Source organism: Postia placenta, assembly GCF_002117355.1.
Source record: "Postia placenta MAD-698-R-SB12 unplaced genomic scaffold POSPLAscaffold_5, whole genome shotgun sequence".
NCBI classification, from domain to species: Eukaryota; Fungi; Basidiomycota; class Agaricomycetes; order Polyporales; family Adustoporiaceae; genus Rhodonia; species Rhodonia placenta.
The window spans coordinates 1713120-1738716 of record NW_020169836.1 but is presented as its reverse complement, the minus strand read 5'-3'; the positions used below and the strand labels follow the sequence as shown (position 1 = coordinate 1738716).

Here is a 25597-nt window from a genome sequence, read left to right as displayed (position 1 = left end):
CCTCTTGTCCCTAGGTCAGTAAGCCTCTCATGTATTCCTTTTCTTACTTAACTAACTAATACATTTCTTGTCCCTAGCCTTAGGTTTGAGCGTTGCTCACCATTGCTTCGGTGAGACCCAGTTGAACACCCCCAGCCTTTGTGTTTGTTTGTCCTTGTCGCTTGACCCCAAGTCGCGACAATTATGGTTAGAACATCTATCACATAACGTGTTCTAACTAAGAAGGAGGTTATCTTACCCTACTTTCGGGGACCTTTCAATGTGCACGGTGAATGTGGCTCATTGCATTTTTGCCCACCTCTTGGTTGAAACTAACTACCAGCAGGCGCTCTGCAAATGAGTGGGGCGACAAGACTTGAGCAGCCCTACTTACGCCTAGCAAGTCATTTCGGGATGATTGACAGCCAATTTTTAGTCTACTGCAGAGTGTATTAAGGAAGCATATATATGATGTGGTTTGGAAAGTGCAATTTCTATGTATCTGAGAATAATTGACCATGTTGTGTGATTATGTTCCGAACCCCTGCAGGCCCTCAGGTGCAGATTTGGTAGACTACCCATGAAATGGCAAAATTGTGACCAAACATTCATGGATCTAATATTCCATGACCCATCTCTGTTTGCGAAGAGAGATAGGCTAATTGTTCATGATCTGACACCATATCTGAAGTCGCACTGCTTGAGGACCCATGTCACTAGTGTGTCAGAACATCGTGATGTAGTTCCACAATGAGACGAGGAGCACAGCGCATATGGCTGCTAACACATTCATTTAAACAAAAGGTCCCATCAGGCAAGTATATGTGACCTCTTGCCTTTGCCAGATGAGGAGACGTAGGGCTATGCGAGGTGCTCGAAGGATCCAGCAGAACTGAGCTCCGACGTCGTCAAATCAGGCTCGATACACGGCACAAAGGCCAAGTGCTGAGAGGAAGCCTAGTAGCTACATCCCATGTATGGTACAGCTAAAATACACACTGTTTAGGAAACTCTATAGAATTCTAGGGAACGTGAGCCTGTGCAAGCCGGGCCACATACTGGGCAGTTGTACTACCGGTCCTCGGTGCAAGTCGCACCAATCATCCGTTGTGGGGTCGAGGCGGCAATCCTAGCACATAGATTGTGCGGTGGTTTCACTTGAACTGCTCTTGAGCCATTCGAGTGCCCAGTATGTGGGCTAGTTGGAGTGTGAGGCCGAGCAACAGAGAGTGGTGGTGCCATCATTCAGCCTGTCCAGCGAGGAAGTGGTGGGGTATAAAGCTGTGACACTCGCGTTCCTTCTTAAGAGGAATGTCAGTGGTAGCATACTAGGGAGAGTTTGCACCGCGGGCCAGACAGGTTATAAGTCTGTGATTGGGTTCTGAAGTATGCTACCGAACGCAGTACAGACGAGCTTGTTAAGTACTGCGAGAGTAGGTAAAATTTACAGTTCGTTTACCAAGCAAGAGAAGTTTTATGGGGCTTGGGGTCATACCAGGACTCGGAAAGCCTATTAGCAGAGAAAGGGTGAAGATTAAAAAGGAAAGTAGTGTAATTGTTCTGGGAAGAGTCAGCCGGAGCTACCGGTCTGTCACATACGCCCTCCAGGCTTCGCAGAGCGAAGTCCTACTCCTCAGTGACCATCGCGTTCTTGTCAATGGCGTCAGCGGTCACAGGCTTGCTTTTCTTGAAGTGCAGTGCACCGGACCTAGACGTGCCGGCCTCGGCAGGCTTAGCGGCGTCGGCAACGGCCACAGCCTTGCCCTTCTTTGGTGCGCTGGTCTTCGTCATCTCTCCACCACTGCCACCACTTGTTGTCGTGCCCTCGATGACCCGTCCTTCATCCACGTCGCTCTCGTGGGCTTCAATGTCGTCGGTTCGGCTCGCCTGCCAGGCCTTTGCCACATCCCCAAACTGGAGGATGCGACCGAACAGCTTAGAGCTCGAGCGGACTTCCTCAGCCCTATCCTGGAGCTGGGTGGCCTTCTTCTTGGCGATGAACTCAGCCTGTTTCATCTCACGACGAGCTGAAGTCTCGAGAAGAAACTGATGCAGCTTCTGTCTCTCGGGCTGCAAGATGTCAGCTTTGGCCTTGGTTGGGGCAACCATGGGTGCCAGCGAGTCGACTGGGATAGCCTTCCCATGCACTGTGACTTTCAGGTTAGCACTGATGCTGCAGAATTGATATTCGCAGGATTCATCTTGTGCCCATAGGTCCCGAAAAGAGACATAACCTCCCGGCATGAATACCTGGTTGGTTTGAAGGTGACCATTGACAACACCGTGTCCCTGGCGCAAGGACAAGTCGAAATGGGGGTATTGGCGGAGTATCTTGGGAATAAACTGATAGCAAATTTCGGTGGTGGAGTCATAGATGATGAGGTCCCTGTTCTTAAGGTGGGAAACATAGTTGTTGGACATAGTGGGTGAGAGTACAATGTTTAGAGGAGGGGGAAGGACAGTGAAGAGTCCAAGAATTGATAGCAGGATAGAGTCGGGTGAGTGTGAGACCTTTGTTGATGTGCAATTTTGTTGTTGGCCTCGAGTTCGCTTTCGTACCCTTCTTATAGGTTTCTTGTGATCGGTAAAAAGTTCAAGACCCCCTAAGTAAAGCTGAGGGTCAGCTGAAGGCACTCCACTTCCTTCTGCAAGGTGCGCCACATCCACGACACCCAGCAATTCAAGGTACACTTTCAAAGCATCCAGGTGCGCTGATGCGACCTACGAAACCCTAACCCCTAACCTGGGTGCGACCTAAAGGGACTAGAGACGGATTATAGTCTTAGTGAGAGGGGAGTTAGCAGCAAGGTGTCCCGCGGTTCGAGTGAACACGAGAAACGCCTTCGGAAAAGGCTACGAACGCTAGGGAAGGTACGAGGTGGCTCAACACGTCGTCGAAGCTACTCGGAGGCTGTGGGTAGTTAGCGGGGGTTGGTAGAGACGATCGAAGCTCGGCAGAGCTCTTCGATGTATCGTAGAGGGAAGAGAAACGATTCGATAGGGTGGACTTAGCTAGGATGCGGTTCGAGATGCAACGCAGTTCTTCGACAATAGTCGAAGTCGATCGTAAGATCAAAGGTTCGTCGAGACGGTATCGACAAGTAAACGCAGTAGACGAGGTTTCGAGGTTACACAGCGAAGAACGAAGTGACGCAGTTGAAGGCTTAGACGCAGGGCGAACTCGACTTATGAGCTCTGATCTCGAGGGGGAAACAGAACTTTTTTTTTGGAGAGAAGTACGACAGATTTTATACTACGAAAGGGACGCTACAACTATCGAGAGTGGCACACTAGTACGAGGGGCTTTGCATTGTCCTACACGAGTCTGCCTCACCGAGTGGCACATATCAAGTCCATCGGTAGAGTGACGTCATGCCGAACGCGGAGATGAAGAGAAACATACGAGACACTTCGGACCGGTATCCATCGTCAAAGGCACACCGCGAGGTTCGATACCTAATCGGGAAAGACCGGACGCGTTGGTGTGGCACGAAGCGATGCACGCGCTGGACGAACGGCGTCGAGTGGCCCTATTGTCCGCTGAATGCGGGAGATGTCCTGAGATCTACGGGCGAGGCATCGGGATGACCGCGCCGAGCTTCGAGCAAGCGTCGCGCACAGTCGAAGACATCGAAGAGCATCGAAGGGTATTGTGAGTCGGGAGTCACGTGCGTAGCATCGAAGAACGTCGAAGGCGAAATCGAAGTGTTGGGTGACTGAGCCGAAGTGCTGGGCGGGATGCGATTGCCGAAAAGAGCTGTATCGGGGCCCAGAGGGGCTTGGCGCCTATCAGCGCAATGGTGGAATATGGCACCCACGTTCAATCACCGGATTTCCATTCAGCCTCAAACAAGGCTTGGTCCCACGCACCCGTATGTGATAGGATCCTGGCAATTGCCCATTCATTATCCCGATCCTCGAGTTCGGCAACTTGACTGTCAAGTTGTCCAGGGAACAGTCAGTCGTCATTAGGCTCATGTACTCATGATAAAGAGGCATGAAATACAGAGTGAATTCCTCATTGTTGCAAGTTAACGGACAAGTCAAGCTCGTATGAGCTATTACCGAAATTGCATACAATGAGGTAAGGGCCAATATACTTTGGCACAAGCTTGCGGGCATACCCCTTGGGTAAGGATATGTTTTTAGTGGAGACATAGACCAAGTCACCCTTTTCAAATGGTGCTGGTCGGCAACGGCAGTTCGTGTTACAGACTTGTTTTACCCGAGCGGATATGATACTATCATGAGCAGCCATAACAGCATTTTTCACCCATTGGGCATATGCCCGGACTGCCGGGTATTCCTCCTTTGGCGGAGTATTCCAAATGAGCAAACGAGGCATCTGACCGGAATTAAGGAAGAATGGTGCATAGCCTGTGCTATCTGACCTTGCCAGATTGATGGCAAACTCGATTGCGGGCAGCTTACTAACCCAGTCTTTCTGATCGGGGCTAATACACTGACGAAGCATCTGGGTCACTGTTTGGTTTGCCCGTTCAGTTGACCCGTCTGATTTGGGGTGATAAGCACTAGACATGCGCAACTTGACACCAATAAGTTTGTGTAGGTGTGTCTAGAACAGGCTTGTGAATAGCACTGTCATGAGTTGGTACGGCGTCTAGCCGTTTTTTAATTTTTTCCTTTTCGCGGGCTCAAACCCGCGACCTCTGTACTACATGCCTGATATGGATGCATCGCTATCTACTGTACGATTAGATTAGATGGGGCGGTAGTGCGCGGCACAGCTCGGGCTCCGCTGACACAGCCTCTCTGACTCACCGGCCCCCGGGGCCGCGTCAGCATGCTGTGCATGGACCAGCTGTGCACGGACCAGTGCGCACAGCCTGCCCTCATCTTCCCCTGTATATAAGCCGGCCTCTGCTGCCCTAGGGACCTCAGTTTCGACCTCTTGTCCCTAGGTCAGTAAGCATCCTTTGTATTCCTTTTCTTACCTCACTAATATATTATCTTGTCCCTAGCCTTAGGTTTGAGCATCGCTCACCATCGCTTCGGTAAGACAAGTCGAACGCCCCCAGCTTTAGGTTTTCCCCTGTCGCTCAACCCTAAGTCGCGACAAGCACATCACAATTGCTGACAATAGACTTCGGGAGGCCATGAAGTTTGTAAACTTCTGCAAAGACTAACTCGGCTACCTGTTTTGCCGTGTAGTTAATCCGACTTGGTACAAGGTGTACCATACTTGTCAGCAGATCAATGATCATGGTGATCGAGTCATAGCTCACATCCCGGTCTGATGATTCAGGTAAAGGTCCAACAAAGTCAATACCTATTGCATCCCATGGTGCGCTCAGTACTGGCAATGGGTTAAGAAGTCTGTAAGGCTCCTGATTAGAAGGTTTGCTCCTTTTTCATGTCATGCATGATTCACAGAACTTCTGTACATCATGTGTCATTGTCTTCCACCATACATAGTCACGAAGCAGCCCTAGTGTTTTGTATGACCCTAAGTGAGCCAGCAGAGAATGTGCATGGGAAATAGTGATCTTGCGAGCATTACAACCATCTACTATGATGTTCGGTATGCAGAGGACTTCTAGTTCTTTATCTCGCATGTAAACAAGATCATCCTGCACTACGAAATTCTTGTAGTGTTTCGGGTTTTCGAGTATAGTTTGGAAGAACTCATCATGCGAGTATGATCCTGTGAGAGCATTGGGTAAGTTGATGCCATCAGAGCTTTCACTGATATGCTCTAGCAGTGTAGGTACCGTAGATGCCAAATCAGGCATAGAGTTCATGCCCTCCAGCCCTTGTGCTAGAACCACGACACCTGCATCATTGTCCATATCAACTGCCTCGACAGGTGCCTTAGGTGAGTGGTCGCTATGCTCCGAAGTGTCTGGCTGATCCAACGGGTCCTCGCCCTCCTGTTGTTCAGCATGTGGACTGTGAAGGACAACATGGCAGATACGCTTTGCAAACTTGCAGGACGTCTCCAGTCAACCCGACTCAGCAGCTGCCTGCTGACGATGAGCACGACATGGTGCACGCTGGTCAACAGCAGACAGAGTGGCCGGCTGCAATACAGAAACAGCATGCGCCTCCACACCCGCAAGAGCAGGCATAGAAATTGCATGGGCCACCAGCCGTCGGCCGTAGGGTTCGCAATCATCATATTGTGTGTATTCAGATGCCGTGTGCACTGTTCCAGGTGCGTCGTTGGAGTATATGCATGAGAGCGCATCTGCTAAGACATTCTCAACCCCGGGGATGTACTGAACCTCAAAGTCAAACTCGGATACGAGCTCTAGCCAGCAAGCCTGGCGCCCGGACAGATTCCGCTGTGTAAGAAGGTGCGTCAGCCCCTTGTGGTCAGTGACCCAAGTAAACTGACACCCCGACAATATGTCACGGTAACGACACATTGATTCCACACCCGCGAGCATCTCAATCTTGTGCACGGGGTAGTTAGACTGCGCCGACGTCAGCTTCGCGGAGAAGAAAGCAGCCACCTTCGCATTATGAAAGTCAGCACCCTGGCACACCACACCCGCTATCCCGCCATGGGAGCCATCCATCACCAGCCAGATAGCAGCTGCACCAGCAGAGTAATCCAGTGGGACGCGATGATGCTCCCGGTAAGCATGCAACAGCTGCTTGATCGCCTCGAAAGCACGCTGATGCATAAATTCCCAGCCAAAGCTTGAATCAGACCCCGTCAGCGATGTCAGGATCCCCATTGGGATGCGCACTGTGGCGACATCGTCTGCAAGATACCCTACGGACCCAAGAAACCCCCGTAGGAGCTCCTTGGAGGTAGGAACCTTCCAGTTCAGGATGGAGTCAACTTTGTCAGGGTCCATCCGAATCCCATTGTCATCAACAATACGGCCAAGAATCTTCATCTCCCGGCACAGGTATTTCTGTTTGTCCGCATTGAGATAAAGTTTCTCGTGGCACAACACGTCGATAACAGTGCGAACGTGAGTAACATGTTCCTCAATCGTGTCTGAGTAAATGATAATATTGTCTAGGTACACATCCATGAAGTGGCCCAGATATGGCGCAAAAATATGATTCATCAGTGCCTGGTATGTCGCGACCGCATTGCAGCCACCCTGCTGCAGTACAAGACTGACCATGTTGCCATCAGGAGTCGCCATAGCGGTGCACTCGACATGATCTGGCTCAACACGGATTTGCTCATACGCATCCTTCCCATCCAGCGCGGACCGACAGGGCTTACGGGCAACACGCCGCAATATACCGTCCATATCTGGTAGCGGCGAGCTGACTTTGATGGTGTTCTTGTTGTGCCATTGCAGGTCGACAACAGCATGCAACCTAGGCAGCGCGCTGCTCATTCCAGTACCTGGCTTAGGCAACAGCAACATTGGGCAAGTATTCCGAGCATTCGACACACGCCAACGGCCGGTGCTCAAGTAGGCATCACGCTTCTCTGCCCAAAGTGGATGCAATGCCTCGGGGCACTTTGATGGCCTCCAAGGGTAGACGGCGGACTCATCCTTCAGCGGGATGGTGTGATTGATCACCCGGAGAGGGGGCAAAGGCGCGTCCATAGCGGATGTGCAGATTGGGGCCACGTACTCACGCAATTCACGTTGCACGTGTTCGAGGTGATCCTCATAAACATCGGCCGCACGCAACTCCAATACTCACAATCGCTTCCCTTCAAGAGGGAGCGCGGCATCACTGCCGATATGCACTGCGGTAGGATTCAATCCTATCGTGACTTTGTGCTGATAAAAAAAATGGAGTCCCTAGAATCAGGTCGTAATTCAAAAGGTTCACAACATCAAAGTAGCGAGCGGTGCGAACACGTTGGTAAGCTAGGTCGGCCGTGCAACCAAGGTTGATTTTCACACGAGAACCCTGGACTGCGAGGTGTACGGGCAATGGCTTTTCAAGCTCGAATGTCTTCACCCCAATCCGGTGTGCAAACCTTGTTGACATGAAGTCGGCAAGTGAGCCAGTGTCCAACAGAGCCCGAGCGGAGTGCCCGTTGACTTGAACAATGACCACAACGGGCTCTGGTATGAGATGCTTAAAGTCTCGCGTATTTGCTGCATTCCGTTGCAACGCGGGCAGCGCATCCGACGATGTGACCTTCACTGCATTCAGCTCGATGGCAGGAATGCAGTCAGCCGGCAACTGCGAGTAGAACAGCCCTGCTAACTCACCCTCCAAGTCATCAAGCTCGAAAGGCAGAGGTTGCAAGGCATGACTCATGTGCGAGGCATAGAAGTTTGGTAAGTCCAGACACACATTCTTGACATCCTCATTATCCACCCGCAGCTCGGCTGACAGATACAGGTCATGTACCTCGACATACCCATCCTGCTGAAAACAATGAAAGCGGTCCATTGTACGGATACCCTCCAGTTCGCTCTCAGGGACAGAAACATGTTCATTCAGTACCTGCGCTACCCCACGCACAAGAGCGGAGCCAACCTTCGTACTTGGACGGGGCAAATGGTCTGTGTATTCAGCCCATGACATACATTGATGATGCCACCATCACGCGAGGTCGAAGTTGGGGTTGCGCAAACAGGAGACTGGAAGCGAGTCATCCCATTCGACTTGGCATACCCAACACTCTGAAGGACTAACCTGGGTGACGAGAGTGATCTCCTCATCATCAGGCATGCCCATAAGACTTTCATGATGGGAGTGTCCGCACTCATTAAGAATGCACATCGCATTCTCAGTATACAGGTTGCCTAAGCATGTGTGCACTCATCCTTCATGTCGCATCGGGGGCAGGTACATCGTGAGGTAATCCTCGTCATAGGCTACGAGCTCACGATTATCGTTGGAAATACCCCCAGACGAGTCGGCATCCAGGATGGATTCCAACTCGGGCAGCAAATCAGAGGCCTCCGACTCATCACACTGTCCCTCAACATCATCATCCTCAAGGGAGTCACCTACAACAATGTGGTGTAGGGCGAGCTCATCCACACTTACTATAAATTCAGCGAGCTCCCGCAGTGTCTCGGCGTGACCAAATTCCACGCTAAACGAGGAGACCCCCGGTGGACGACCCTTTGAGGACGATGTCACCTGCACATGATGAGGACAGTTCCGCGTGAGGTGTCCAACCTCCTGACACTCGAAACACTTGCTGTCAGTGGCCAGAGAAGCTTTTTCCCGATCCGACATCTTTGGGGCAGAGGGGGTTGGGCAACCTCCCTTGTCCCGACGTGGTCCGGCAGTCATCCGCGAGCCACGGTCATAGGTGCATGCTGGCATCGAGCTGTCTCGCCCATTCATGCGCGGCTCTGATGTTGAGCTGTTCTGCTGCTAGGGATGTCGGGTACCACCGTCCGTCCGTCGTCCCGAAGCCCCTCCATTATGCCCTGGCTGTCGAGAGCCGACTCCGGAAGTCTCAGGTCCATTGCTACCTCTGGAGGCGACCTTACCGCCCCCACCTCCGGGTATCGACTTAGCAATCTCGACAATCTCAGCCATGGCCACCACTTCTTTCCACTTGGAGTGGAGAGGGTTCAGCTCCTTGAGCCAGAGCTCGCTCTGTATGTAGGGGTTCAGCCCGTACCAGAGCTGATCTACTTTTTCCTCAGGAGATAGAACTCCGACCAGCTGGAAAAGTCCTTCAAGTTCGTGGACATATTCCTTTACATTCCGCTCACATTGTTGGCAGTTGCACAGTCGACTTCTCATTTTTGCATGAAAAGTAACAGGAAAGCAATAATTGAAAAGCTCCGTGAAGAACTGGTGTACAGTCCAATCCTCAGGTCGATCAGACACCGAGACCACGTAAAACTCGTATGCCCTTCCACCTAGGAAGTTTGCGAGCGTAGCGACTCGCTGTCGTTTCGGTACGTCGTAACCTGTCAGATACGCCGTAACCTGCTTAAGGAACTTGTGCAGGACTTGCATGTCCATTGCACTGTCGTAAATGTCTGGGTCCCGGGGCTTCAGCACTGGGATCCTGCTTTTGCGAGATTTCTTACCACGCTTTGCATGCAACCGACGGGGCGACAATCCTTCTGACTCCGAGGAAGAGGAATCCGGGTCATCAGACCCGTCACTATCCGAGTACTCCAACCCGTGGAGCGCGCGACCTAGGTGGCTGCCAGGCTCGAGTTGGTATACAGGCTTGACGAGTGAGTCGGCTCGTCCCTCAACTACCTTGGAGCGAGATGGACTGGGAGTCCGTGCAGTCGTGCGGCGTACAGCCTGTTCTGGCTGTGAGCTAACATGCCGAGGAGTACCCGCAGCGGCGCCACGCGAATCAAGGCCATCTGATGTCGTAGGTTGCAGGACCCTCCCGGGCGCAGCAGCCGCCGTGCCACTGAGAGCAGCAACTAGTTCTGCAAGCTGCCATTCTATGGTGTCGAGCCGCTGCGAAGGGTCATTCATACTTCGTGCTGCAGGAGATGCCCTGCACGGCTGTGAAGCGAAGATCGAAGGAGGTGCGTTCTCCTTATCACTGTTATTCTGACTCTGCTGACCTGGTGTCTCAGGCCATTCTGCTTGGCTGCCAGTGGCAGAGGTATTAGCGATAGAAACCGCGCCCTTGAGGCGCTCGTATTCCCGGAGCTGAGTCTCTGGATCCAGCTCCTCCAAGGGGATACTGACTGCTCCCCATTCACGGGCATCGACTGTCTTCCCTTTCCCGGACGAGGGCCCTTCGCCTCGGGACGACGCCGGTTGCTCGACAGCGCGAGCTTCCCGGACTAGGCGGAAGCGTTCTTCGAGACGCTCCCAGTCGGCCGGACTCAATGAGTCCTCGGCCATCCTGACGACCGCTCTCTGGTCGGTGGTCAGGGGTTCGGCACGCCCGCCTGCAGTGCGGGGAACGCGCATCGGGCTCTGCGACGCCGTCCGGCCATGGCGACCACGGTGGGAGAGAATCCACTCTCCGCTGTCATCTTCCTCGACTTTGATCACAGGGGAATGCGCCTCTGCCTGTGACTGCGAGTCCTCGACGCTCGGCTCGGGAGCCGTGAGCGAAGAGAGTGGGCTCAGCGACCGGTAAGGGCCGTAAGACACCGCCGCCTCCCCTGTTGGAACAGGAGAGGGAATACGCGGAGAGACAACCCGGCTGTAGAGCAGCCCGGGCTGAACTCGTCCGGAGACGGATTGTTCATCCGTGTCAGTGACGTCGCCTTGCGGCCGACTGCCACTATTTTGGTAATTGCTGAGAGGGTACTCACCTGGAAGAGCGTCCATACTAGGAGTCGGCAAAGGCGCAACTCGGCGGGACCTCAAGTTGTAGCGAGTAGCAATGGGAATTTGCGACATTTTGAAGCTAAGGGGTTTTGCTGGTTTGTCGAAGTTGTTTTGATGTGAAAGGAGTCGCCTAGAGTCGGAGTGTCGAGTTGATCAGACTCGAGTGTAGCCAGACCGAGGGCGACTAAGCAGAGGAGTTGGTTCGGTTTAAAGCAGTAGAGGAACTGTCAAAAATATGTGACGCTCGCGTTCCTTAAGAGGAATGTCGGTGGCGGCACACTAGGGAGAGTTCGCACCGCGGGCCAGACAGGTTATAAGTCTGCAATTGGATTCCGAAGTACGCTACCGAACGCAATACAGATGAGCTTGTTAAGTACTGCGAGAGTAGGTAAAATTTACAGTTCGTTTACCAAGCAAGAGAAGTTTTATGGGGCTTGGAGTCATACCAGGACTCGGAAAGCCTATTAGCAGAGAAAGGGCAAAGATTAAAAAGGAAAGTAGTGTAATTGTTCTGGGAAGAGTCAGCCGGAGCTACCGGTCTGTCACAAAAGCGATCACCTGATCGTGCAGGGACGCGTGGGTTCTCGGCGACCAGCTTGTGTACACCAGTGCGCCATTCGTCGATAGACCAATCACTGATGGTGTCTGAGGATGTTCGTCGCTGGACTGTGTCCAAAGGTAGACTGCCTGTCTGACTACGAGATAAACCGAACCTCGAGGCCATGATGAAGATCTGGACTTGCGATCGAGGGAACACCAGATAGTCTTGGAGATGGCATCAGCAGTCTGTAGGCCGTGGTAACTTACAGCAGTGCCTTCTTATAAAATATTTTCCACGCTGTTGAAACGCGCAGCCCCGCGTGGTCAGGAACGAGCTCGAAAGCTCGGGCTTGAGTAGCCGGGGGCCGGAGGCCCCTATCGTAGTATATAACGACCCCGCGCGATGTACGTACTACACGTGATTGTCCCTTACGGGCATCGCTACGCCCGTGGACAAACGCGCCCCGCGCCGTTCGCACCGTTATTCCAACACACGCGAGTGGTGAGGATGAACTACAGGTCCGACTAAAATCCTCGCACTCAGTGATGGTCGCCTAAGAGCGGGTATATGAGTGCAGCGCCACAGTTCGAATGAGCTGCCGCGCGGGGTTGTGCTGGTCCCATCCTCGTAGCATACCCCGATCTAACCGTGAAACTGAGTCAGGAAACGCGTGTGCAACCCATCAGATACGTCTCTCACCTGATCTTTGCGGCATCCTACGACTGATGAGCAGATGCAACTGCTAACGATAGCACGAGGAGATATCTAAGGTAGTCAACAGGATGAGTCAAATCATGCGCATGGCTAAGAAAAACTGACGGATTGTGCTGACTAAACAACATGTAGTTTGGGTATTGCAGCGATAGATCCTGAGCCTCGTGTAAGATGAAGTATTAAACGCATATGAAAGAACGTGCCATCAGTACGTCGTGAGATTCACGGATGCATCATACTTGAAGCCGTGTGCTCCGCCAGCATTCTCTCGAAAACATCGTCTGTCTTGTCATTCAGAGAATCCGAACTACCTCGTGAGGGCCATATACGCGGAAATGGCTGGACCTCATGGGCCACCATTTCTGCAAAGTGATATCAGCCGCCGTGCCTGGTCACTACGACAGAGAAAACAATCACATTTCTATACAGATCAGTCTCAAGACTAGATGCTGCCGCTGGTAGATTCGGAGTTGAGAGTCAGGGAAGACGATTTTCAGGGACGATCAGCATCGACGACACATGCTTGCAGTTATTATATTCCACAGATCCGCCGCCGCTTCCTGCTGGCTGAAAATAGACAAAATCCCATACGAAGAGCCGATGCTCAAGGGCTTGTCTATGTAGGGCCTAAACTGCCCTTTAGTCAGTCGCCGACATTGAAGCGCTGTCGGATACACATACGGGACCATTGTCTCATGCGTTCGGGTTGTATGTCATGCTGCTGCCAACAATTGTGATGTAGCACAGCCCATCCTCCTCGAGCATGCTAAACATACCCGGGTTTGAAAAGCGAAGTAGATCAGGTCTTGGTGTCTGGCGGTTACACCATGGTCAGCCATGTGAAGGGATCGTTACTTGAAGAACTAGAACTTGGGTTCCGAGATCAGTAAACGGAACAAGGCTGAACACACATGGAACGTACCAGAGTGGTATGCACCGACGGCTGGTAGACGCTGTTTGGCGTCTCGCAAGGACCACGCGTATGATTACCGCGGCGGCCGGTAGGAAACTCTGAGATGCAGCCGATAGCCCAAGAGCTAGAGACATCATAGAAGAATATACTGAAAATAAGGGGACCAGGGCAACGCAATGCTCTTCAGTACAACTGTACATCCCGCCCCTTCGCGACAATCGTCACGCATGGTTCGGCAGCATATTTGGCTCATCCGTACGGATCGGGGGTGTCTGTATCAGTCCACTGCCGCCTGCGAATTAACGTGACGACAGAAGCTCCAGTCGCGATGGGGGGTCGATGGGATTCGATCCTTCACAGACTATTCTGAATGTTCATGACCTGGAGAGCACGTGCAAAACGCGGTAAGATGGGGTATGTGGCTAGGTGTAAAGACTCAGGACCGTATCTGGAACATTTCAGTTTGGACAAGATGGCGTCAGTCATACTTTCACCTACAGATCTACAAGAGAGCGTACTTTGAAGAATGCCATTCCGCGAACCAAGGTCGTTGCGCAGTAGGCAGCATATCTCCAGCTTCCTCCTGTCGATAAGCGAGCAAATCTGCGTCCTCAGGTTCCGCGGGCGGTCCCATCGTCCACTCGTCTCGAGCTTGATCGCAATCCCGACGCCACAGACGAATGCTGATTTTCTGTTGAGCATTTTCTTCCGTGGTGTAGACCTCACTGTCCACCCTGGCGTCACCAGAACGCTTCCTCTTTATCCCTGAGACGATTGGCCGAAGTGGGCAAGGCAAGCGGGCAGTGTCATCATCCGACAGGGGAGGGCAATATTGCTTCCTGGGGCTGCGGAAATAACCATCAGGGAAAGGTGTGAGCTCGCCTGTTGCCCACAACCGCCTTCCGCGTACTCTCTCCAAGTTCAGGGAGAGCGTCCATGACGAATACCGGGAGACTATGGTGTGCGTATGATTAATCTCCTTTTGGGGCAGCAGCTGTCGCAAGATACGCTGGTAGTGGAATGGTCGCTTGCTCAATTTCTGTCCCGCTCGAAATACCATCAGACGGAGATCGGCTTTCAATTTATGCCACCCGAGCGACCGATATGAGCAAGGGGCCGCCATGACGGCAGCCGTGATGGGGTTCCCCATGGTCGCGCATGAGTCTGGAGGGTGCTCATCCTCTGCGATGACGCAATACTTATACACCTGTGTCACCATAAGCGCGGCGATCGGCCAAGAGGGCATATTAATACATACGGTGCAATATTTTTTAAGACTCTTCAAATGAACAGGATGGGGTATCATCAACAAACGGTTTGTTTCCCACAGCTCTCGGAGGTCGCGTCGAACTGCGTACAGTATGTGAGGCGAGCCGGTAGGCGTGCGGAGCGTCGCGCAGTCGCCCTACACAGCTGCCTTATCAGCTACGGGGTCGAAGTAGTAATCACCCTACTCACCAACGGCTGAGGCGTATCAGGAGGCAGGATATAGCACGCCTCCACCTCAGCGGACACGAAGCCCGTGATCATGCATCTAGGGTGAGGTCCGTAAGCAACCCCATCCTTCAACTTTGACGCGTCGCTTGGACTGTCAGACAATCGCCTTCTTTTACCACGGACGTCAGTGGTCTTCGTGTCCGTACACCGTATTCGTTGCAAATAACAGGTGCTGCCTTCAGGTGGCGAGTTTTGTTCAATATGGACAAAGACCGGGTCGACCGCATCTGGATGGACCCTGATTGTCTCGTGATCATGGCTAAGTATATGCGTGGAATGGTCTTCAAAACGAACGGATGGGATGCAGTCGGCCAGAGGATTGGGTGAAGTAGGTGGAGAGCTTTCGCGTGAAGAATGGCTCCCCGGAAGCTCAGGGGTCCTCACTTCGCGTCTGGGGTGGCCAACAGCAAAGGTACGGGTCACGTCAGCGATATGGCTGGTCGCAGCTTTCATTCTTCAAGCGTCGAGTATGTCGCGAGTTGATTGGGGGTAGTGCTGGCGTTGGTCCAAATTGAACAGTGTGCGCCACCGGTGCCTATAGACAACTGCTTAGTCAGCGCCACTCTCAGAGAGTTGATTGTCCATGTTCACTTACATTGTCATTTCTATAGTGTATAGTCCAACGTGCACGTGTGTGGGTGTGCGCCCACTCCCGCAGTAATCCACATCCTGTTTCGAGCGACAAGATGCACCGCATCATCGTCACACACTCGTCTGCATGCACAAGTCGATCACCGCCACCAAGTCTGGTCGTGAGTTGAGTGGTCAGTCACCTATTACCTTAAAGCCCTGGGATACGCTGTAGCTCCGTCTCCGTCCAGTCCAACCCAGTACCGATCAGCGTCTTCAACCTTAGGTTGTTCGGGTACGGCGCCGGGTACTCCTGCCGGTATGCTTCCGGCTCCTCGGATGGCACGCAGTATACGTTGCACTTGCATGCAAGCAAGCCTTCGACGTGCTCGTTACAGTAGCTCCGCTGCGCAGAGCATGTCCTCCGTTACAACATGCGGTGAGTCATAGCACTAGGTCAGGAGTCGAGGCTCCCTGATGTGCTCGCCTAGTCTTTGCGGTCTCTAAATTCCTGCTTGCGCATGGTGACATCCTGCATCTCCGAGCCGTTCGCCAGACGGTGCGAACTGCCGGACTCCTTCACGAGCGAGCAGGTCTCTCACAATCCACAAAGTTTTACGAATTTGATGCGGCATATTTCAAGTATTCCGAATATTATGAGGGGTTCCTGGAGAATGTATTCAGTATTGCTTGCGTCAACAAGAGACGCAGTTGCGGGTTCACGAACTGTGAGATCATCGCCCGCCCAAGGAGAACGCCCTCATGTGCTTGACACAATGTCCCACGAGCAATCATCATACGTCAGGGAGGCGACACGGCAGGTGTTTGTGGAACAGGCAGATCATGTTAGAGCTTCCAGGCTTCGAACGAGATTGGGCCATTCTTCGCCCTGGGATCAGATCTCCCTTCGTATAACGAAATCTTTTCGTTATACTGAAATAACCTGAGAAAGCATCAGTTACACACCGTTGTTATGCGCGAGGCACTGTCATCGACTGAGACATTAGGATTAATCTCGCAGACTCTGCTGTTCTGAGTGACGCGTAGCTTCCCTGGCAAAAGGGGAGCCATCGCTGGAAGCTATAGCACGTTTTTATTGGCTGTCGCGGCCCCACTCTCCGGCCAACGATTCTCATTGGCCGACCGCGCGCGTTTTGCTCTAGGCGCCGGCCTTTCGCACGAGCCTCTCCGTGTAAGTCGTCGCGAGACGACTGATTCATCCTTGCTGAAATTCTTATTTATATCCTTGTATCCGCACAATGCCTGAGACCGCATTTACGCCCTCGTATAGTGCTGCTTTCGTTCTACACCAATGGGCTTCGATATGCACCTTGGTTTTCAGTCCATTGAGTCCAAATCCGCGAAGTACAACGAGTCGTAACAAATTCAATCGGAGATTGATCCTCATCCACAGTGTAATAATCTGAACATGCTTGTCTCGAAACCACAAATATTCTGCGACCGACATTTCCAACCTTTCCAGCCATGAGACAGCGCGATTCTCATTTGACACTCTTTGCAGACAAGTCTGCCAAGTCTCCAGATTGTGAGTGTCAGTTACTGAAGGTATCTTTGTGCCTTGTGTTCCGCAGTCTGGATGGTAGCCCGGACAGATACCTAGCCCAGGTTGTGCTCCTGTCCCGCCTGGGGCTTTCATTAGATTCCAAACATCTGTTGGAAGAGTCAACACACTGTCTGCGAACCGGAATCCACAAGGTCTGTCAACTACTTCATATTCGTCCGCCATCCCCTGTGACTGAGATCATCTATGATAAGTGATTATCATGGATACAGTCACCCCATCTTTACGAGTCTCATCGCAAGTCAAATATTTGACGTAAGTCACTATGTATCGCGGGGAACATCTCCTTCCCAATGGTACATGGCGATTTTTGATGGCCGACGGGAACAGGGTTTATACTATATAGCATCTGTGTCATCTCAGCCCGGACCGTCGTCCAGGTATCACCCGTGTCGTTTCGTTCAACGTGGCTTTCGGAGTATTTGCAGAAGCTCCTGTAGCTATGAACCCCGTAGCAAGCTGCATTCCTGTGCATGTCGCGGATATCAGACTGCTGGCGAGATGCGACGCCACAGTCCGGCGCAAGCTCAGCAATGTAACCTCGTACTGATTCTTTTCAACTGGATTTTACCGCTCGCGCCCCGACGTCGTACACGGCGGACTAAGATCTGAATTCTACTAGCGTCATATATGCAAACGACATACATAAACTGTCTGTGTACTGCGACGACTCGGGGTGTTCTAAGCGACGCAACCGCTGTGTCATGTCTTGTGACGAGCAGCGATGTGATTAGGTCACCTCTCTTAGACATGGGGTATACGATTGGATACTACATAATGGGGTATAGATGATCAGCCATAGCAATGCATATTTTTCGTCTTAGAACTGGCCATAAGGCCACATCAATCCTGATGATCACCCTACACCCAGTATTGACTGATAACACGCAGATCTCTTGAATCCAGCTAAAATCGCATCCGTTATAATATGAGTATCAACGAAGTATAGCCGAAGCACCAATCGAGACAGCTAGTCCAGCCAAAAAGCTTCTTCGGCAGCGGGATCCCAGCTGAAGACTTCTTCGGTAGTAGAATCCGTCCAACAGGCTTCTTCGGCAGCAGGGTCCATGCTGAAGACTTCTTCGGTAGCGGAATCCGTCCAACAGGCTTCTTCGGTATCGGAATCCATCCAAAAGGCTGCTTCGGTAGCGGGATCCCAGCTGAAGGCTTTTTCGGTAGCGGAATCCGTCCGGCAGGCTTCTTCTGTATCTGAGTCCATAAAAAAGGCTGCTTCGGTGGCGGAATCCATGCTGAAGGCTTCTTCGGTGGTAGAATCCATGCTAGAGACCTCTTCGGTAGTGGAACCCATGCTGAAGACTGATTCGGTATCGGAATCCGTGCTGCCGTCGTACGGCATGCCTCGTAACCATCGGGTGCAGATGTCTTTGATACCAGTGAATACGTTGAGCGCCTTATATTCGATATTGTGCTCCTTGTAGAAGGCGTCTAGAGCTGCTTCAAAGCCACCTGGCCCGTTACTCTTGGATAGCGCCAGACCGACATTGTATGTGACGAAATGAGGAGGAACGCGGGAAAACACCCAGCCCACGGTGTCAAGGGCCCTCGGAAAATTACTTTCTGCTTCTGAGCGGGGAAGGTCGCGATGGCCGATGGCGCAGTATTTGTAAAGGGGACCATTGCACACTCTAAATGGTTCGTCGAGTGGCTGGATAGCACCATGAGCAAGAGACCATGTCTAGGTGCTGTCCATGCACTTACCACGCCTACATTGATGGGAGAAATGTATTGTTTCATGTAATCACCAATGATTTGAGGCTCAGGCACGAATATGATATGTCCTTTGTCCCACAATGAGTGGATATCAGCCCTTACTATGTGGAGTCTGAGTCAGGGCTACATCGAGTGGTTGGGATATATACACTCACGCAAGAAGAGGTTGAAAGGTGTGTCGATGTCGAAATCTTCAAGCCCCCACCATGCCGCCAGCTGCTTACGCTACATGCACGGACGTACCCGAGTTAGGGTCGCGCGAATGCCACCGCAGACTATTGGCGACTTACCAAATCATCGTCGGTTCTTCGCGGAATAACGTGACATCCCTGAATCGACTTGTCGTCTTGATGGGTCAACAAGCACCCTGGTCCAGTAGGAGCCAATTGGGCGACTTGCGACTTGAGGGTGTTAACGCGCGCTTCACCGTTGGACTTGCGAGCCTCCGGTTTGCGGTCTTTGTCATGTACAAGACCCATAGATGTTCAAGTGAGTCCGTGGCAAATAACAAGGCAATGCATAACGACGTACCCTTCGACCGTTCAGGCGTCCTTTGTACGCCTGTCGGAATGTTCATAGGAAGCCTACGAACGAGATAAGTGGTTGCGTTGCCACGGATCCAGTATGTTCACTGACATATGTTCCTGTTTCCTCCTCAATTGTGCCTCCCCCGGTGGTGGCGCAGTCCACAACGCGTTCAATCTCAAGAATTTCTCCACAACGCGGGATGCATCGACTTTGAGGTGAACTCTTTCGTAGAACTCCTGCAGACTCTTCACCCACAGCTCTTTGTTCTCCATCATCTTCATGGCGGCATTCACGATCATGAAGTGTGGCCGCGCGTGGGACGGCACAAAGTTGAGCTTGTGGAACCCGTTGGTGAACCCTTGGCGGATTGCACGCTTTGCCCTAGAGCGTGCACCACCTGAGAGGCTAGGGTGGGGGATCACACAGTACCGGTGGATCTTTTTCTTGCCGATGACCTATACGCATTGTGGCGACGATTCGCATCAGTCGTAAACGAATAGCTTGCAGCGACTCACCTCCAAAATGTCGTGTCTTTCACCATCCTTGTATTTTTCCACATATGCGTCCACCACGTCGGGCATCGGAGCAATAAGGATGTCTCCACGATCCCACAATACATGGAGGTCGCCACGAACTGTATGCAAGTAAGCCCACGCGTATCGACATGCCTCCGAGAACGAAGACGCACGGAAAGCCATATTGCGGCTAGAATCTACGTTGAGGCCTTCTTTGTTGATGCCCCACCACCACTCCAGGGAGGTGAGCTATGCATGCGCGTATGTAGACCGTCAGAGACGCCACCTCCGCATAGGAGCCACTTCAACTTACGATACGCGCGTCTGTGGCGCGTGGCAAGACATGGCACTGTTGCACTGACTTGTCCTTTAAGCCTGATATAATACAGGCACCTCCGTTCCGAGACGCCTTGACCGCTCGCTGTCGTGCACCGTTTGTAATGCCGGACTTGCGACTCACTCTCCGTTTTGGAGTCTTCGGAGTGTCATTGACCGGCGTGCCTTCCCTAGACGGCCTATAATCGCTTCCGTCGTCTGATATTTCCCTTTTCCGTTTTCCATACGCAGGCTTGGGTTCGGACTCGGGCTGGGAGCCACTGACGCTGCCCTCGTCGTAATCAACTGTGGCCGGGCCACAGTCAGGGCAAAGCGGTCAACGGTAGCGACGAGGAGCCGTACCTGGATCCAAGTCTTTGAGTCTATCAGATCGTCTCAATTCCAAGCTGTCAGCCATGGCTAGGGGATTTTCGGAGATGAGGTGAGGGGTGAAGGTGGGGTGAAGGAAGAGACTGCGAGAGTGTGTGGCTCGGGCGGCTTTTGCTGAGTTCATATTATGTTGCAAAGCGCGTGACCACAGGCCACAGAGGCCATTGTATTCCAATCTGGATATTGGGCCAATCATCGACGCGGGTTGGTGACTGGAAAGCTCAGGCATATTACCTAATCTATATGGTCTGTGCGAGGTGTGTTCTGGAGTTGTGATATCAGATGCACCATCTGAGGCGCGGGAACCGTGGCCCGCTGACCGGAGAGACACGCTATAAAGATCGCATGAGGAGGCACGCTTGTCATTTGCTGAATCGGCATCGCACAGTCAGTCTGCGGAAGACTAGACGAAAAGGAACGAAACTCACCTAGGACATGTTACTGGCACGAAGCATTTCCGGGTGAGACGTTTGTGCCTGTCCGCCTCAAGAATCCATGTTCTTACCGCAGACTCATAAACTGGGTGATAAGGAAGAGTAGAGTATGACATTGACGAGAAAGCTACAATTATTGACTCATTGACACATCCAACAAGAAGCTGGAATTGACACGGCACGCCGCCCGTGTCTGCCAGAGGCTACGAACATTTCCTACGTATACTCAAGGATGTAAAATGATTATCTGTGTCATGAATTGCAACCCTCATGGAACAGAGTTAGACGAATGCTGACGATGAGCACGGAAGGTCAGGTACGAATGTCCTCACACGTACTGTCCACAAGGGTTTCTATGCAAGGTGTTGAGGGATACTCTCTATCAAAGGACGGAACGTGTTCCGTGAGAAGCAAGGGGTTAGTTACATCTAAGCAGAAGTAGAATGTGAGCATCTCTGAAGTACGAAACAGATTGCAAGATCAAAATAAACTGACCCGGACCCCGACTACGATCTCACACAGAGGGCTTGCGACGTAGTCCACGAAAACATTCAGAGTGCTGAGTTTGTGTATCACAAGGCGCAGACGGACATATACGAAAGCGTACAAACGCACTGAGAATTCATTGACTGTACACTCAATTGACTACACCAGTCAAGACGTGATTGGCCTCGGGAATCTCCGAGAGTAGCGCTGACGAAGCACCCGCTAAGGGCACTGGTGGCGCACGCTGTTCGCGCTACACCATCGTCACTACCTCGCTGAACTCGCGATACAGTCGACACAAAAATGAATGGTCTTTACATCCTTATTCCTGACACGTCCCATACGCTCGCTGCTGAGCACCCCCCACGCGATATGAGTACCCCCGCGCTTTCCGACGACACTGGCAGCTCCTCTTCACGCGAAAGCTCTCCACCAGCTACACCCACTTCTGGAGTCAGTCGTGCACCATCTGTTTCTTTTGATGACTATTCTAAGCATACACACGCTGGCGACGGCACGGACATCAGGATTGTCGAAGCAGATGCGGACTCCTCGCCACTAGAAGACATCACGCGTCCGCTGAAACGGAGGCGGTTGGCGGATACAAGGGCTGATGAAGTCCGCGCAGAGAGAGCGCTGCCGCCTGATATTTGGAGTGATGCAATCATGGTCGATGATGGCGCGTTCTTCGGTCTTTGCCATACACCCATCAGCGATTGCACGAGTGTCGGGGACGTCGAGCCCGACGCATTGCACCCGTCATCAGAATACGTCTCCCGTCCACTGAAACGGAAGCGAAGTGCGGACACAAGCACCTATGACGTTCGCGCAAAGAGGGCGCGGACGTCTGGCACCTCGAACGACGCAACCAAGGCCGAGGACCGCGCTTGTTTCGGTCTTGAGCATATGGCCATCCACGACTACACGAAAATCAGGGTCGTCGAACCGGACGCGGATCCCCCGGTTGCCCCCGGTATTGACATACACGTTCCACTTGACGCTATCGCTCGCCCCCCGAAGCGAAAACGGTGTGCAGACACGACGGTCGATGAAGTCTGTGTTAAGAGAAGGCGATTGTCTGACAGTCCGAGCGATGCATCGCAGCTCAAAGACGGGATTCCTTTCGGACCTCACCCTAGATGCATGATCACGGGCTTCGTGTCCGCCGAGGTGGAGGCGTGCTATATCCTGCCTCCCGCCACGCCCCAACCGTTGGTGAGTAGGGTAAGTACCACTTCGGCCTCGTAGCTGACAAGGCAGCTGTGTAGGGCGACTGCGCGGCGGTCCGCATGCCTACTAATTATAATGCCTTTTGTTGTACCACGCCCGCAAACATCCTATTCCGTGCGTACTTGCTCACATCTGGCCTGTTTTACCTTGCCTTACCATCCGTATGCAGTTCGACGCGACCTCCGTATACTATGGGAAACGAACCGCCTGCTGATGATACCCCATCCCGATCATATAGACCACCCTGATACCCGCCCTGTATGTATGGTACGTCCTTTCAGATGGTCGCCGTGCTCACAGTCAAGTAGGTCTACACATACCACGTCATCGCAGAGGATGAGCAGCCTCCAGACTCGGGCACCCCCCAGGATCATACCATTATACCTCTAGCTACGACCGCTGATTGCTCGTATCGCTCGCTGGGGTGGCACGAGCTGAGTGCGAATTTGCATCTGATGACAATTCGAGTGGGCCGTGAATTCATTAAGCGACCGCTCCGCTACGAGCATGTGTTCCGTATGGACGCTCTTGTGCATATACCCATCGTCCAGCTAGCCCAGCCAGATGCAGCCGAGCCGGTCTCCCCCCACATTGAACGAGAGTCGCCAGTTGAAGGCATCCCCCGCCTGCCGAAGCGAAAACGGAACCCGGAGACAGATATTGATGAAGTCCCCGCCAAGAAAATGCGCACGTCCGTCACTGGATGCAACGCGTCCAACGTCAAGGACGCCGTTCGTTTTGGACCTCATCCGAGATGCATGATCACCGGCTGTGTATCTGCTGATGTAGAGGGGTGCTATATCTGGCCTCTAGACATGCCTCAGCGATTGGTGAGTGGGTATGGCTGTTATTTTGGATTTTGTGACTGACGAGATGCAACGCCAGTTCGACACTTTGATCGCCGGAATGCGTGGCAACTACAACACCCTGCGTTGTCATGCACCGGGGAATGTTATATTCCGTGCGCAATTTCCACGCTTGACCCGTCGTTTGTCGCCTCACATACTGTGCGTAGTTCGACGCGACCTCCGAGAGCTGTGGGAAACAAACCGTTTGTTGGTGATACCCCATCCTGTTCATTTGAAGAGTCTTAAAAAATATTGCACTGTATGTATGAATATGCCCTCTTGGCCAATCGTGGTGCTTACGGTGACGCAGGCGTACAAGTATTGCGTCATCGCAGAGGACGAGCACCCTCCAGACTCATGTGCGACCATGGGGAACCCCATCACGCCTGCCGTCATGGCGGCCCCTTGCTCATATCGGTCGCTCGGGTGGCATAAATTGAAAGCCGATCTCCGTCTGATGGTATTTCGAGCGGGACAGAAATTAAGCAAGCGACCATTCCACTACCAGCATATCTTGCGGGAGCTGCTGCCTCACAAGGAGGTCAATCATACATACGCCATATTCTCCCTGTATGCGACATGGACGATCCCTCTGCATTTGGAGATAGTACCCGGCAGGCGGTTGTGGGCAACAGGCGAGCTCGCACCCTTCCCTGATGGTTATTTCCGCAGCCCCAGGCAGCAATATTGCCCCCCCCTGTCGGATGACGACGCCTTCCGCTTTCCTCGCCTATTTCGGCCAATCGTCTCAGGGATAAAGAGGAAACGATCTGGCGAGACCAGGGCGGATATTAAGGTCTATACCGCGCAGGAAGATGCTCAATGCGAGGTTAGCGTCCGTAAGTGGCGCTGGGATTGCGATCAGGCTCGAGACGAGTGGACGATGGGACTACCTGCGGAACCTGAGGACGCAGAGTTGCTTGCTTATCGACAAGAGGAAGCCGGCGATGTGCTGCCTGCTGCGCAACGACCTTGGTTCGCAGAATGGCATTCGTCAAAGTACGCTCTCTTGTAGATCTGCAGGTGAAAGTATAACTGATGCCATCTTGTCCAAACTGAAATGCGCCAGATACGGTCCCCGGTCTTAACACCTTCCGGCCGCCGCGGTAACTATATGCGTGGTCCTTGCGAGACGCCAAACAGGGTCTACCAGCCGCCGGTGCGTACTACTTTACCTCAATAAGAAAATCCGGTATGTTCAATGTGTTTCCCGTCTTGTTCCCTTCACTGATGTTTGACACACAGGTTCTGATCTTCCAAGTAACGATTCCCTCACAACATAGCTGAACGCGGTTTAACCGCCAGACGTCAAGATTTGCTGAACCTTTCAAATCCGGGACTGCCTAGCACACTCAAGGAGAATGTGCCGTGCTGCATCACAATTGTTGCTAGCAGTATGACATACGACCCAAACGTGTGAGACAATATACCCGTATGCGTATCCGACCGCGTTTCGATCTCGGCGACTGACTCAAGGGCAGTTTAGGCCCTATGTAGACCAGCCCTTGGGCATCGACTCTTCGTATTGTAATCTGCCATCTGTGGAATATGGAAACTGCAAGCATGTGCCACCGATGGCGATCGTTCCCGCACATCGCCTTCTCCGACTCTCCATTCCGCAACTACCACCAGCAGACTCTAATCTTCGGACCAAATCGTAATGTTTCCTCTCTCGTTCTGATCAGGTATAGCAGCTGATACCACTTGGCAGAAGTCGTGGCCATTACAATCCAACCTTCTCTGCGCCTGTCAATCTGACGTCGGAGTAATGGTACGTTCTTTCATATGCGTTAATACTTCACCTCACACGAGGTTTAGGATCTATCGCTGCAATACCCAAACCACATTCTGTGCAGTCAGCACAATCTGTCAGTTTTTTTCTTAGCCATGTATGATTCGACTCATCCTGTTGACCGCCTCAGATACCTCCTCGTCTTATCGTTAGCAGTTGCATCTGCTCATCAGTCGTAGGATGCCGCAAAGATCAGGTGAGAGACGTATCTGATGGGTTGCACACGCGTTTCCTGACTCAGTTCCACGGCTAGATTGGAGTATGCTACGAGAATGGAAACAGCACAACCCCGCGCGGCAGCTCATTCGCACTGTGGCGCTGCACTTATATACCCGCTTTTAGGCGACCACC

The 25597-nt window shown here is 52.4% G+C and overlaps 6 protein-coding genes across 6 annotated transcripts; 1 reads left to right on the top strand and 5 right to left on the bottom strand.

Moving 5' to 3' along the window:
• Positions 1 to 1605: 1605 nt before the first annotated feature.
• POSPLADRAFT_1045918 (hypothetical protein) lies at positions 1606 to 2400 on the bottom strand (the record flags this gene model as incomplete). The annotated part of the gene is made up of 2 exons (XM_024478897.1): positions 1606 to 2126; positions 2214 to 2400. 2 exons carry the CDS (start codon positions 2398 to 2400, stop codon positions 1606 to 1608), a joined length of 708 nt encoding a protein of 235 aa, XP_024340415.1.
• A 6300-nt stretch (positions 2401 to 8700) lies between these two features.
• On the bottom strand, positions 8701 to 9126 carry POSPLADRAFT_1055664 (hypothetical protein; the record flags this gene model as incomplete). The annotated part of the gene is made up of 1 exon (XM_024480668.1): positions 8701 to 9126. One exon carries the CDS (start codon positions 9124 to 9126, stop codon positions 8701 to 8703), a length of 426 nt encoding a protein of 141 aa, XP_024340414.1.
• A 279-nt stretch (positions 9127 to 9405) lies between these two features.
• Positions 9406 to 9885, bottom strand: POSPLADRAFT_1093332 (hypothetical protein; the record flags this gene model as incomplete). Its single annotated transcript, XM_024483108.1, has 1 exon — positions 9406 to 9885. A coding segment is annotated over one exon (480 nt), but the record flags the coding sequence as incomplete, so codon positions are not given.
• Positions 9886 to 12637: 2752 nt separating this feature from the next.
• POSPLADRAFT_1140225 (hypothetical protein) lies at positions 12638 to 16466 on the bottom strand (the record flags this gene model as incomplete). Its single annotated transcript, XM_024485144.1, has 11 exons — positions 12638 to 12777; positions 13192 to 13228; positions 13338 to 13452; positions 13847 to 14535; positions 14787 to 14862; positions 14974 to 15216; positions 15421 to 15494; positions 15534 to 15571; positions 15624 to 15801; positions 15925 to 15990; positions 16362 to 16466. The coding sequence occupies 11 exons, from the start codon at positions 16464 to 16466 to the stop codon at positions 12638 to 12640; spliced, it is 1761 nt and encodes a 586-aa protein (XP_024340412.1).
• A 1481-nt stretch (positions 16467 to 17947) lies between these two features.
• On the bottom strand, positions 17948 to 20484 carry POSPLADRAFT_1139420 (hypothetical protein; the record flags this gene model as incomplete). The annotated part of the gene is made up of 9 exons (XM_024485033.1): positions 17948 to 18643; positions 18697 to 18809; positions 18864 to 18933; positions 18999 to 19165; positions 19240 to 19292; positions 19345 to 19691; positions 19752 to 20000; positions 20065 to 20372; positions 20430 to 20484. 9 exons carry the CDS (start codon positions 20482 to 20484, stop codon positions 17948 to 17950), a joined length of 2058 nt encoding a protein of 685 aa, XP_024340411.1.
• A 1195-nt stretch (positions 20485 to 21679) lies between these two features.
• POSPLADRAFT_1140519 (hypothetical protein) lies at positions 21680 to 24741 on the top strand (the record flags this gene model as incomplete). The annotated part of the gene is made up of 7 exons (XM_024485184.1): positions 21680 to 22591; positions 22915 to 23297; positions 23420 to 23436; positions 23492 to 23613; positions 23765 to 24429; positions 24598 to 24613; positions 24700 to 24741. 7 exons carry the CDS (start codon positions 21680 to 21682, stop codon positions 24739 to 24741), a joined length of 2157 nt encoding a protein of 718 aa, XP_024340410.1.
• Between the last annotated feature and the right edge of the window lie 856 nt (positions 24742 to 25597).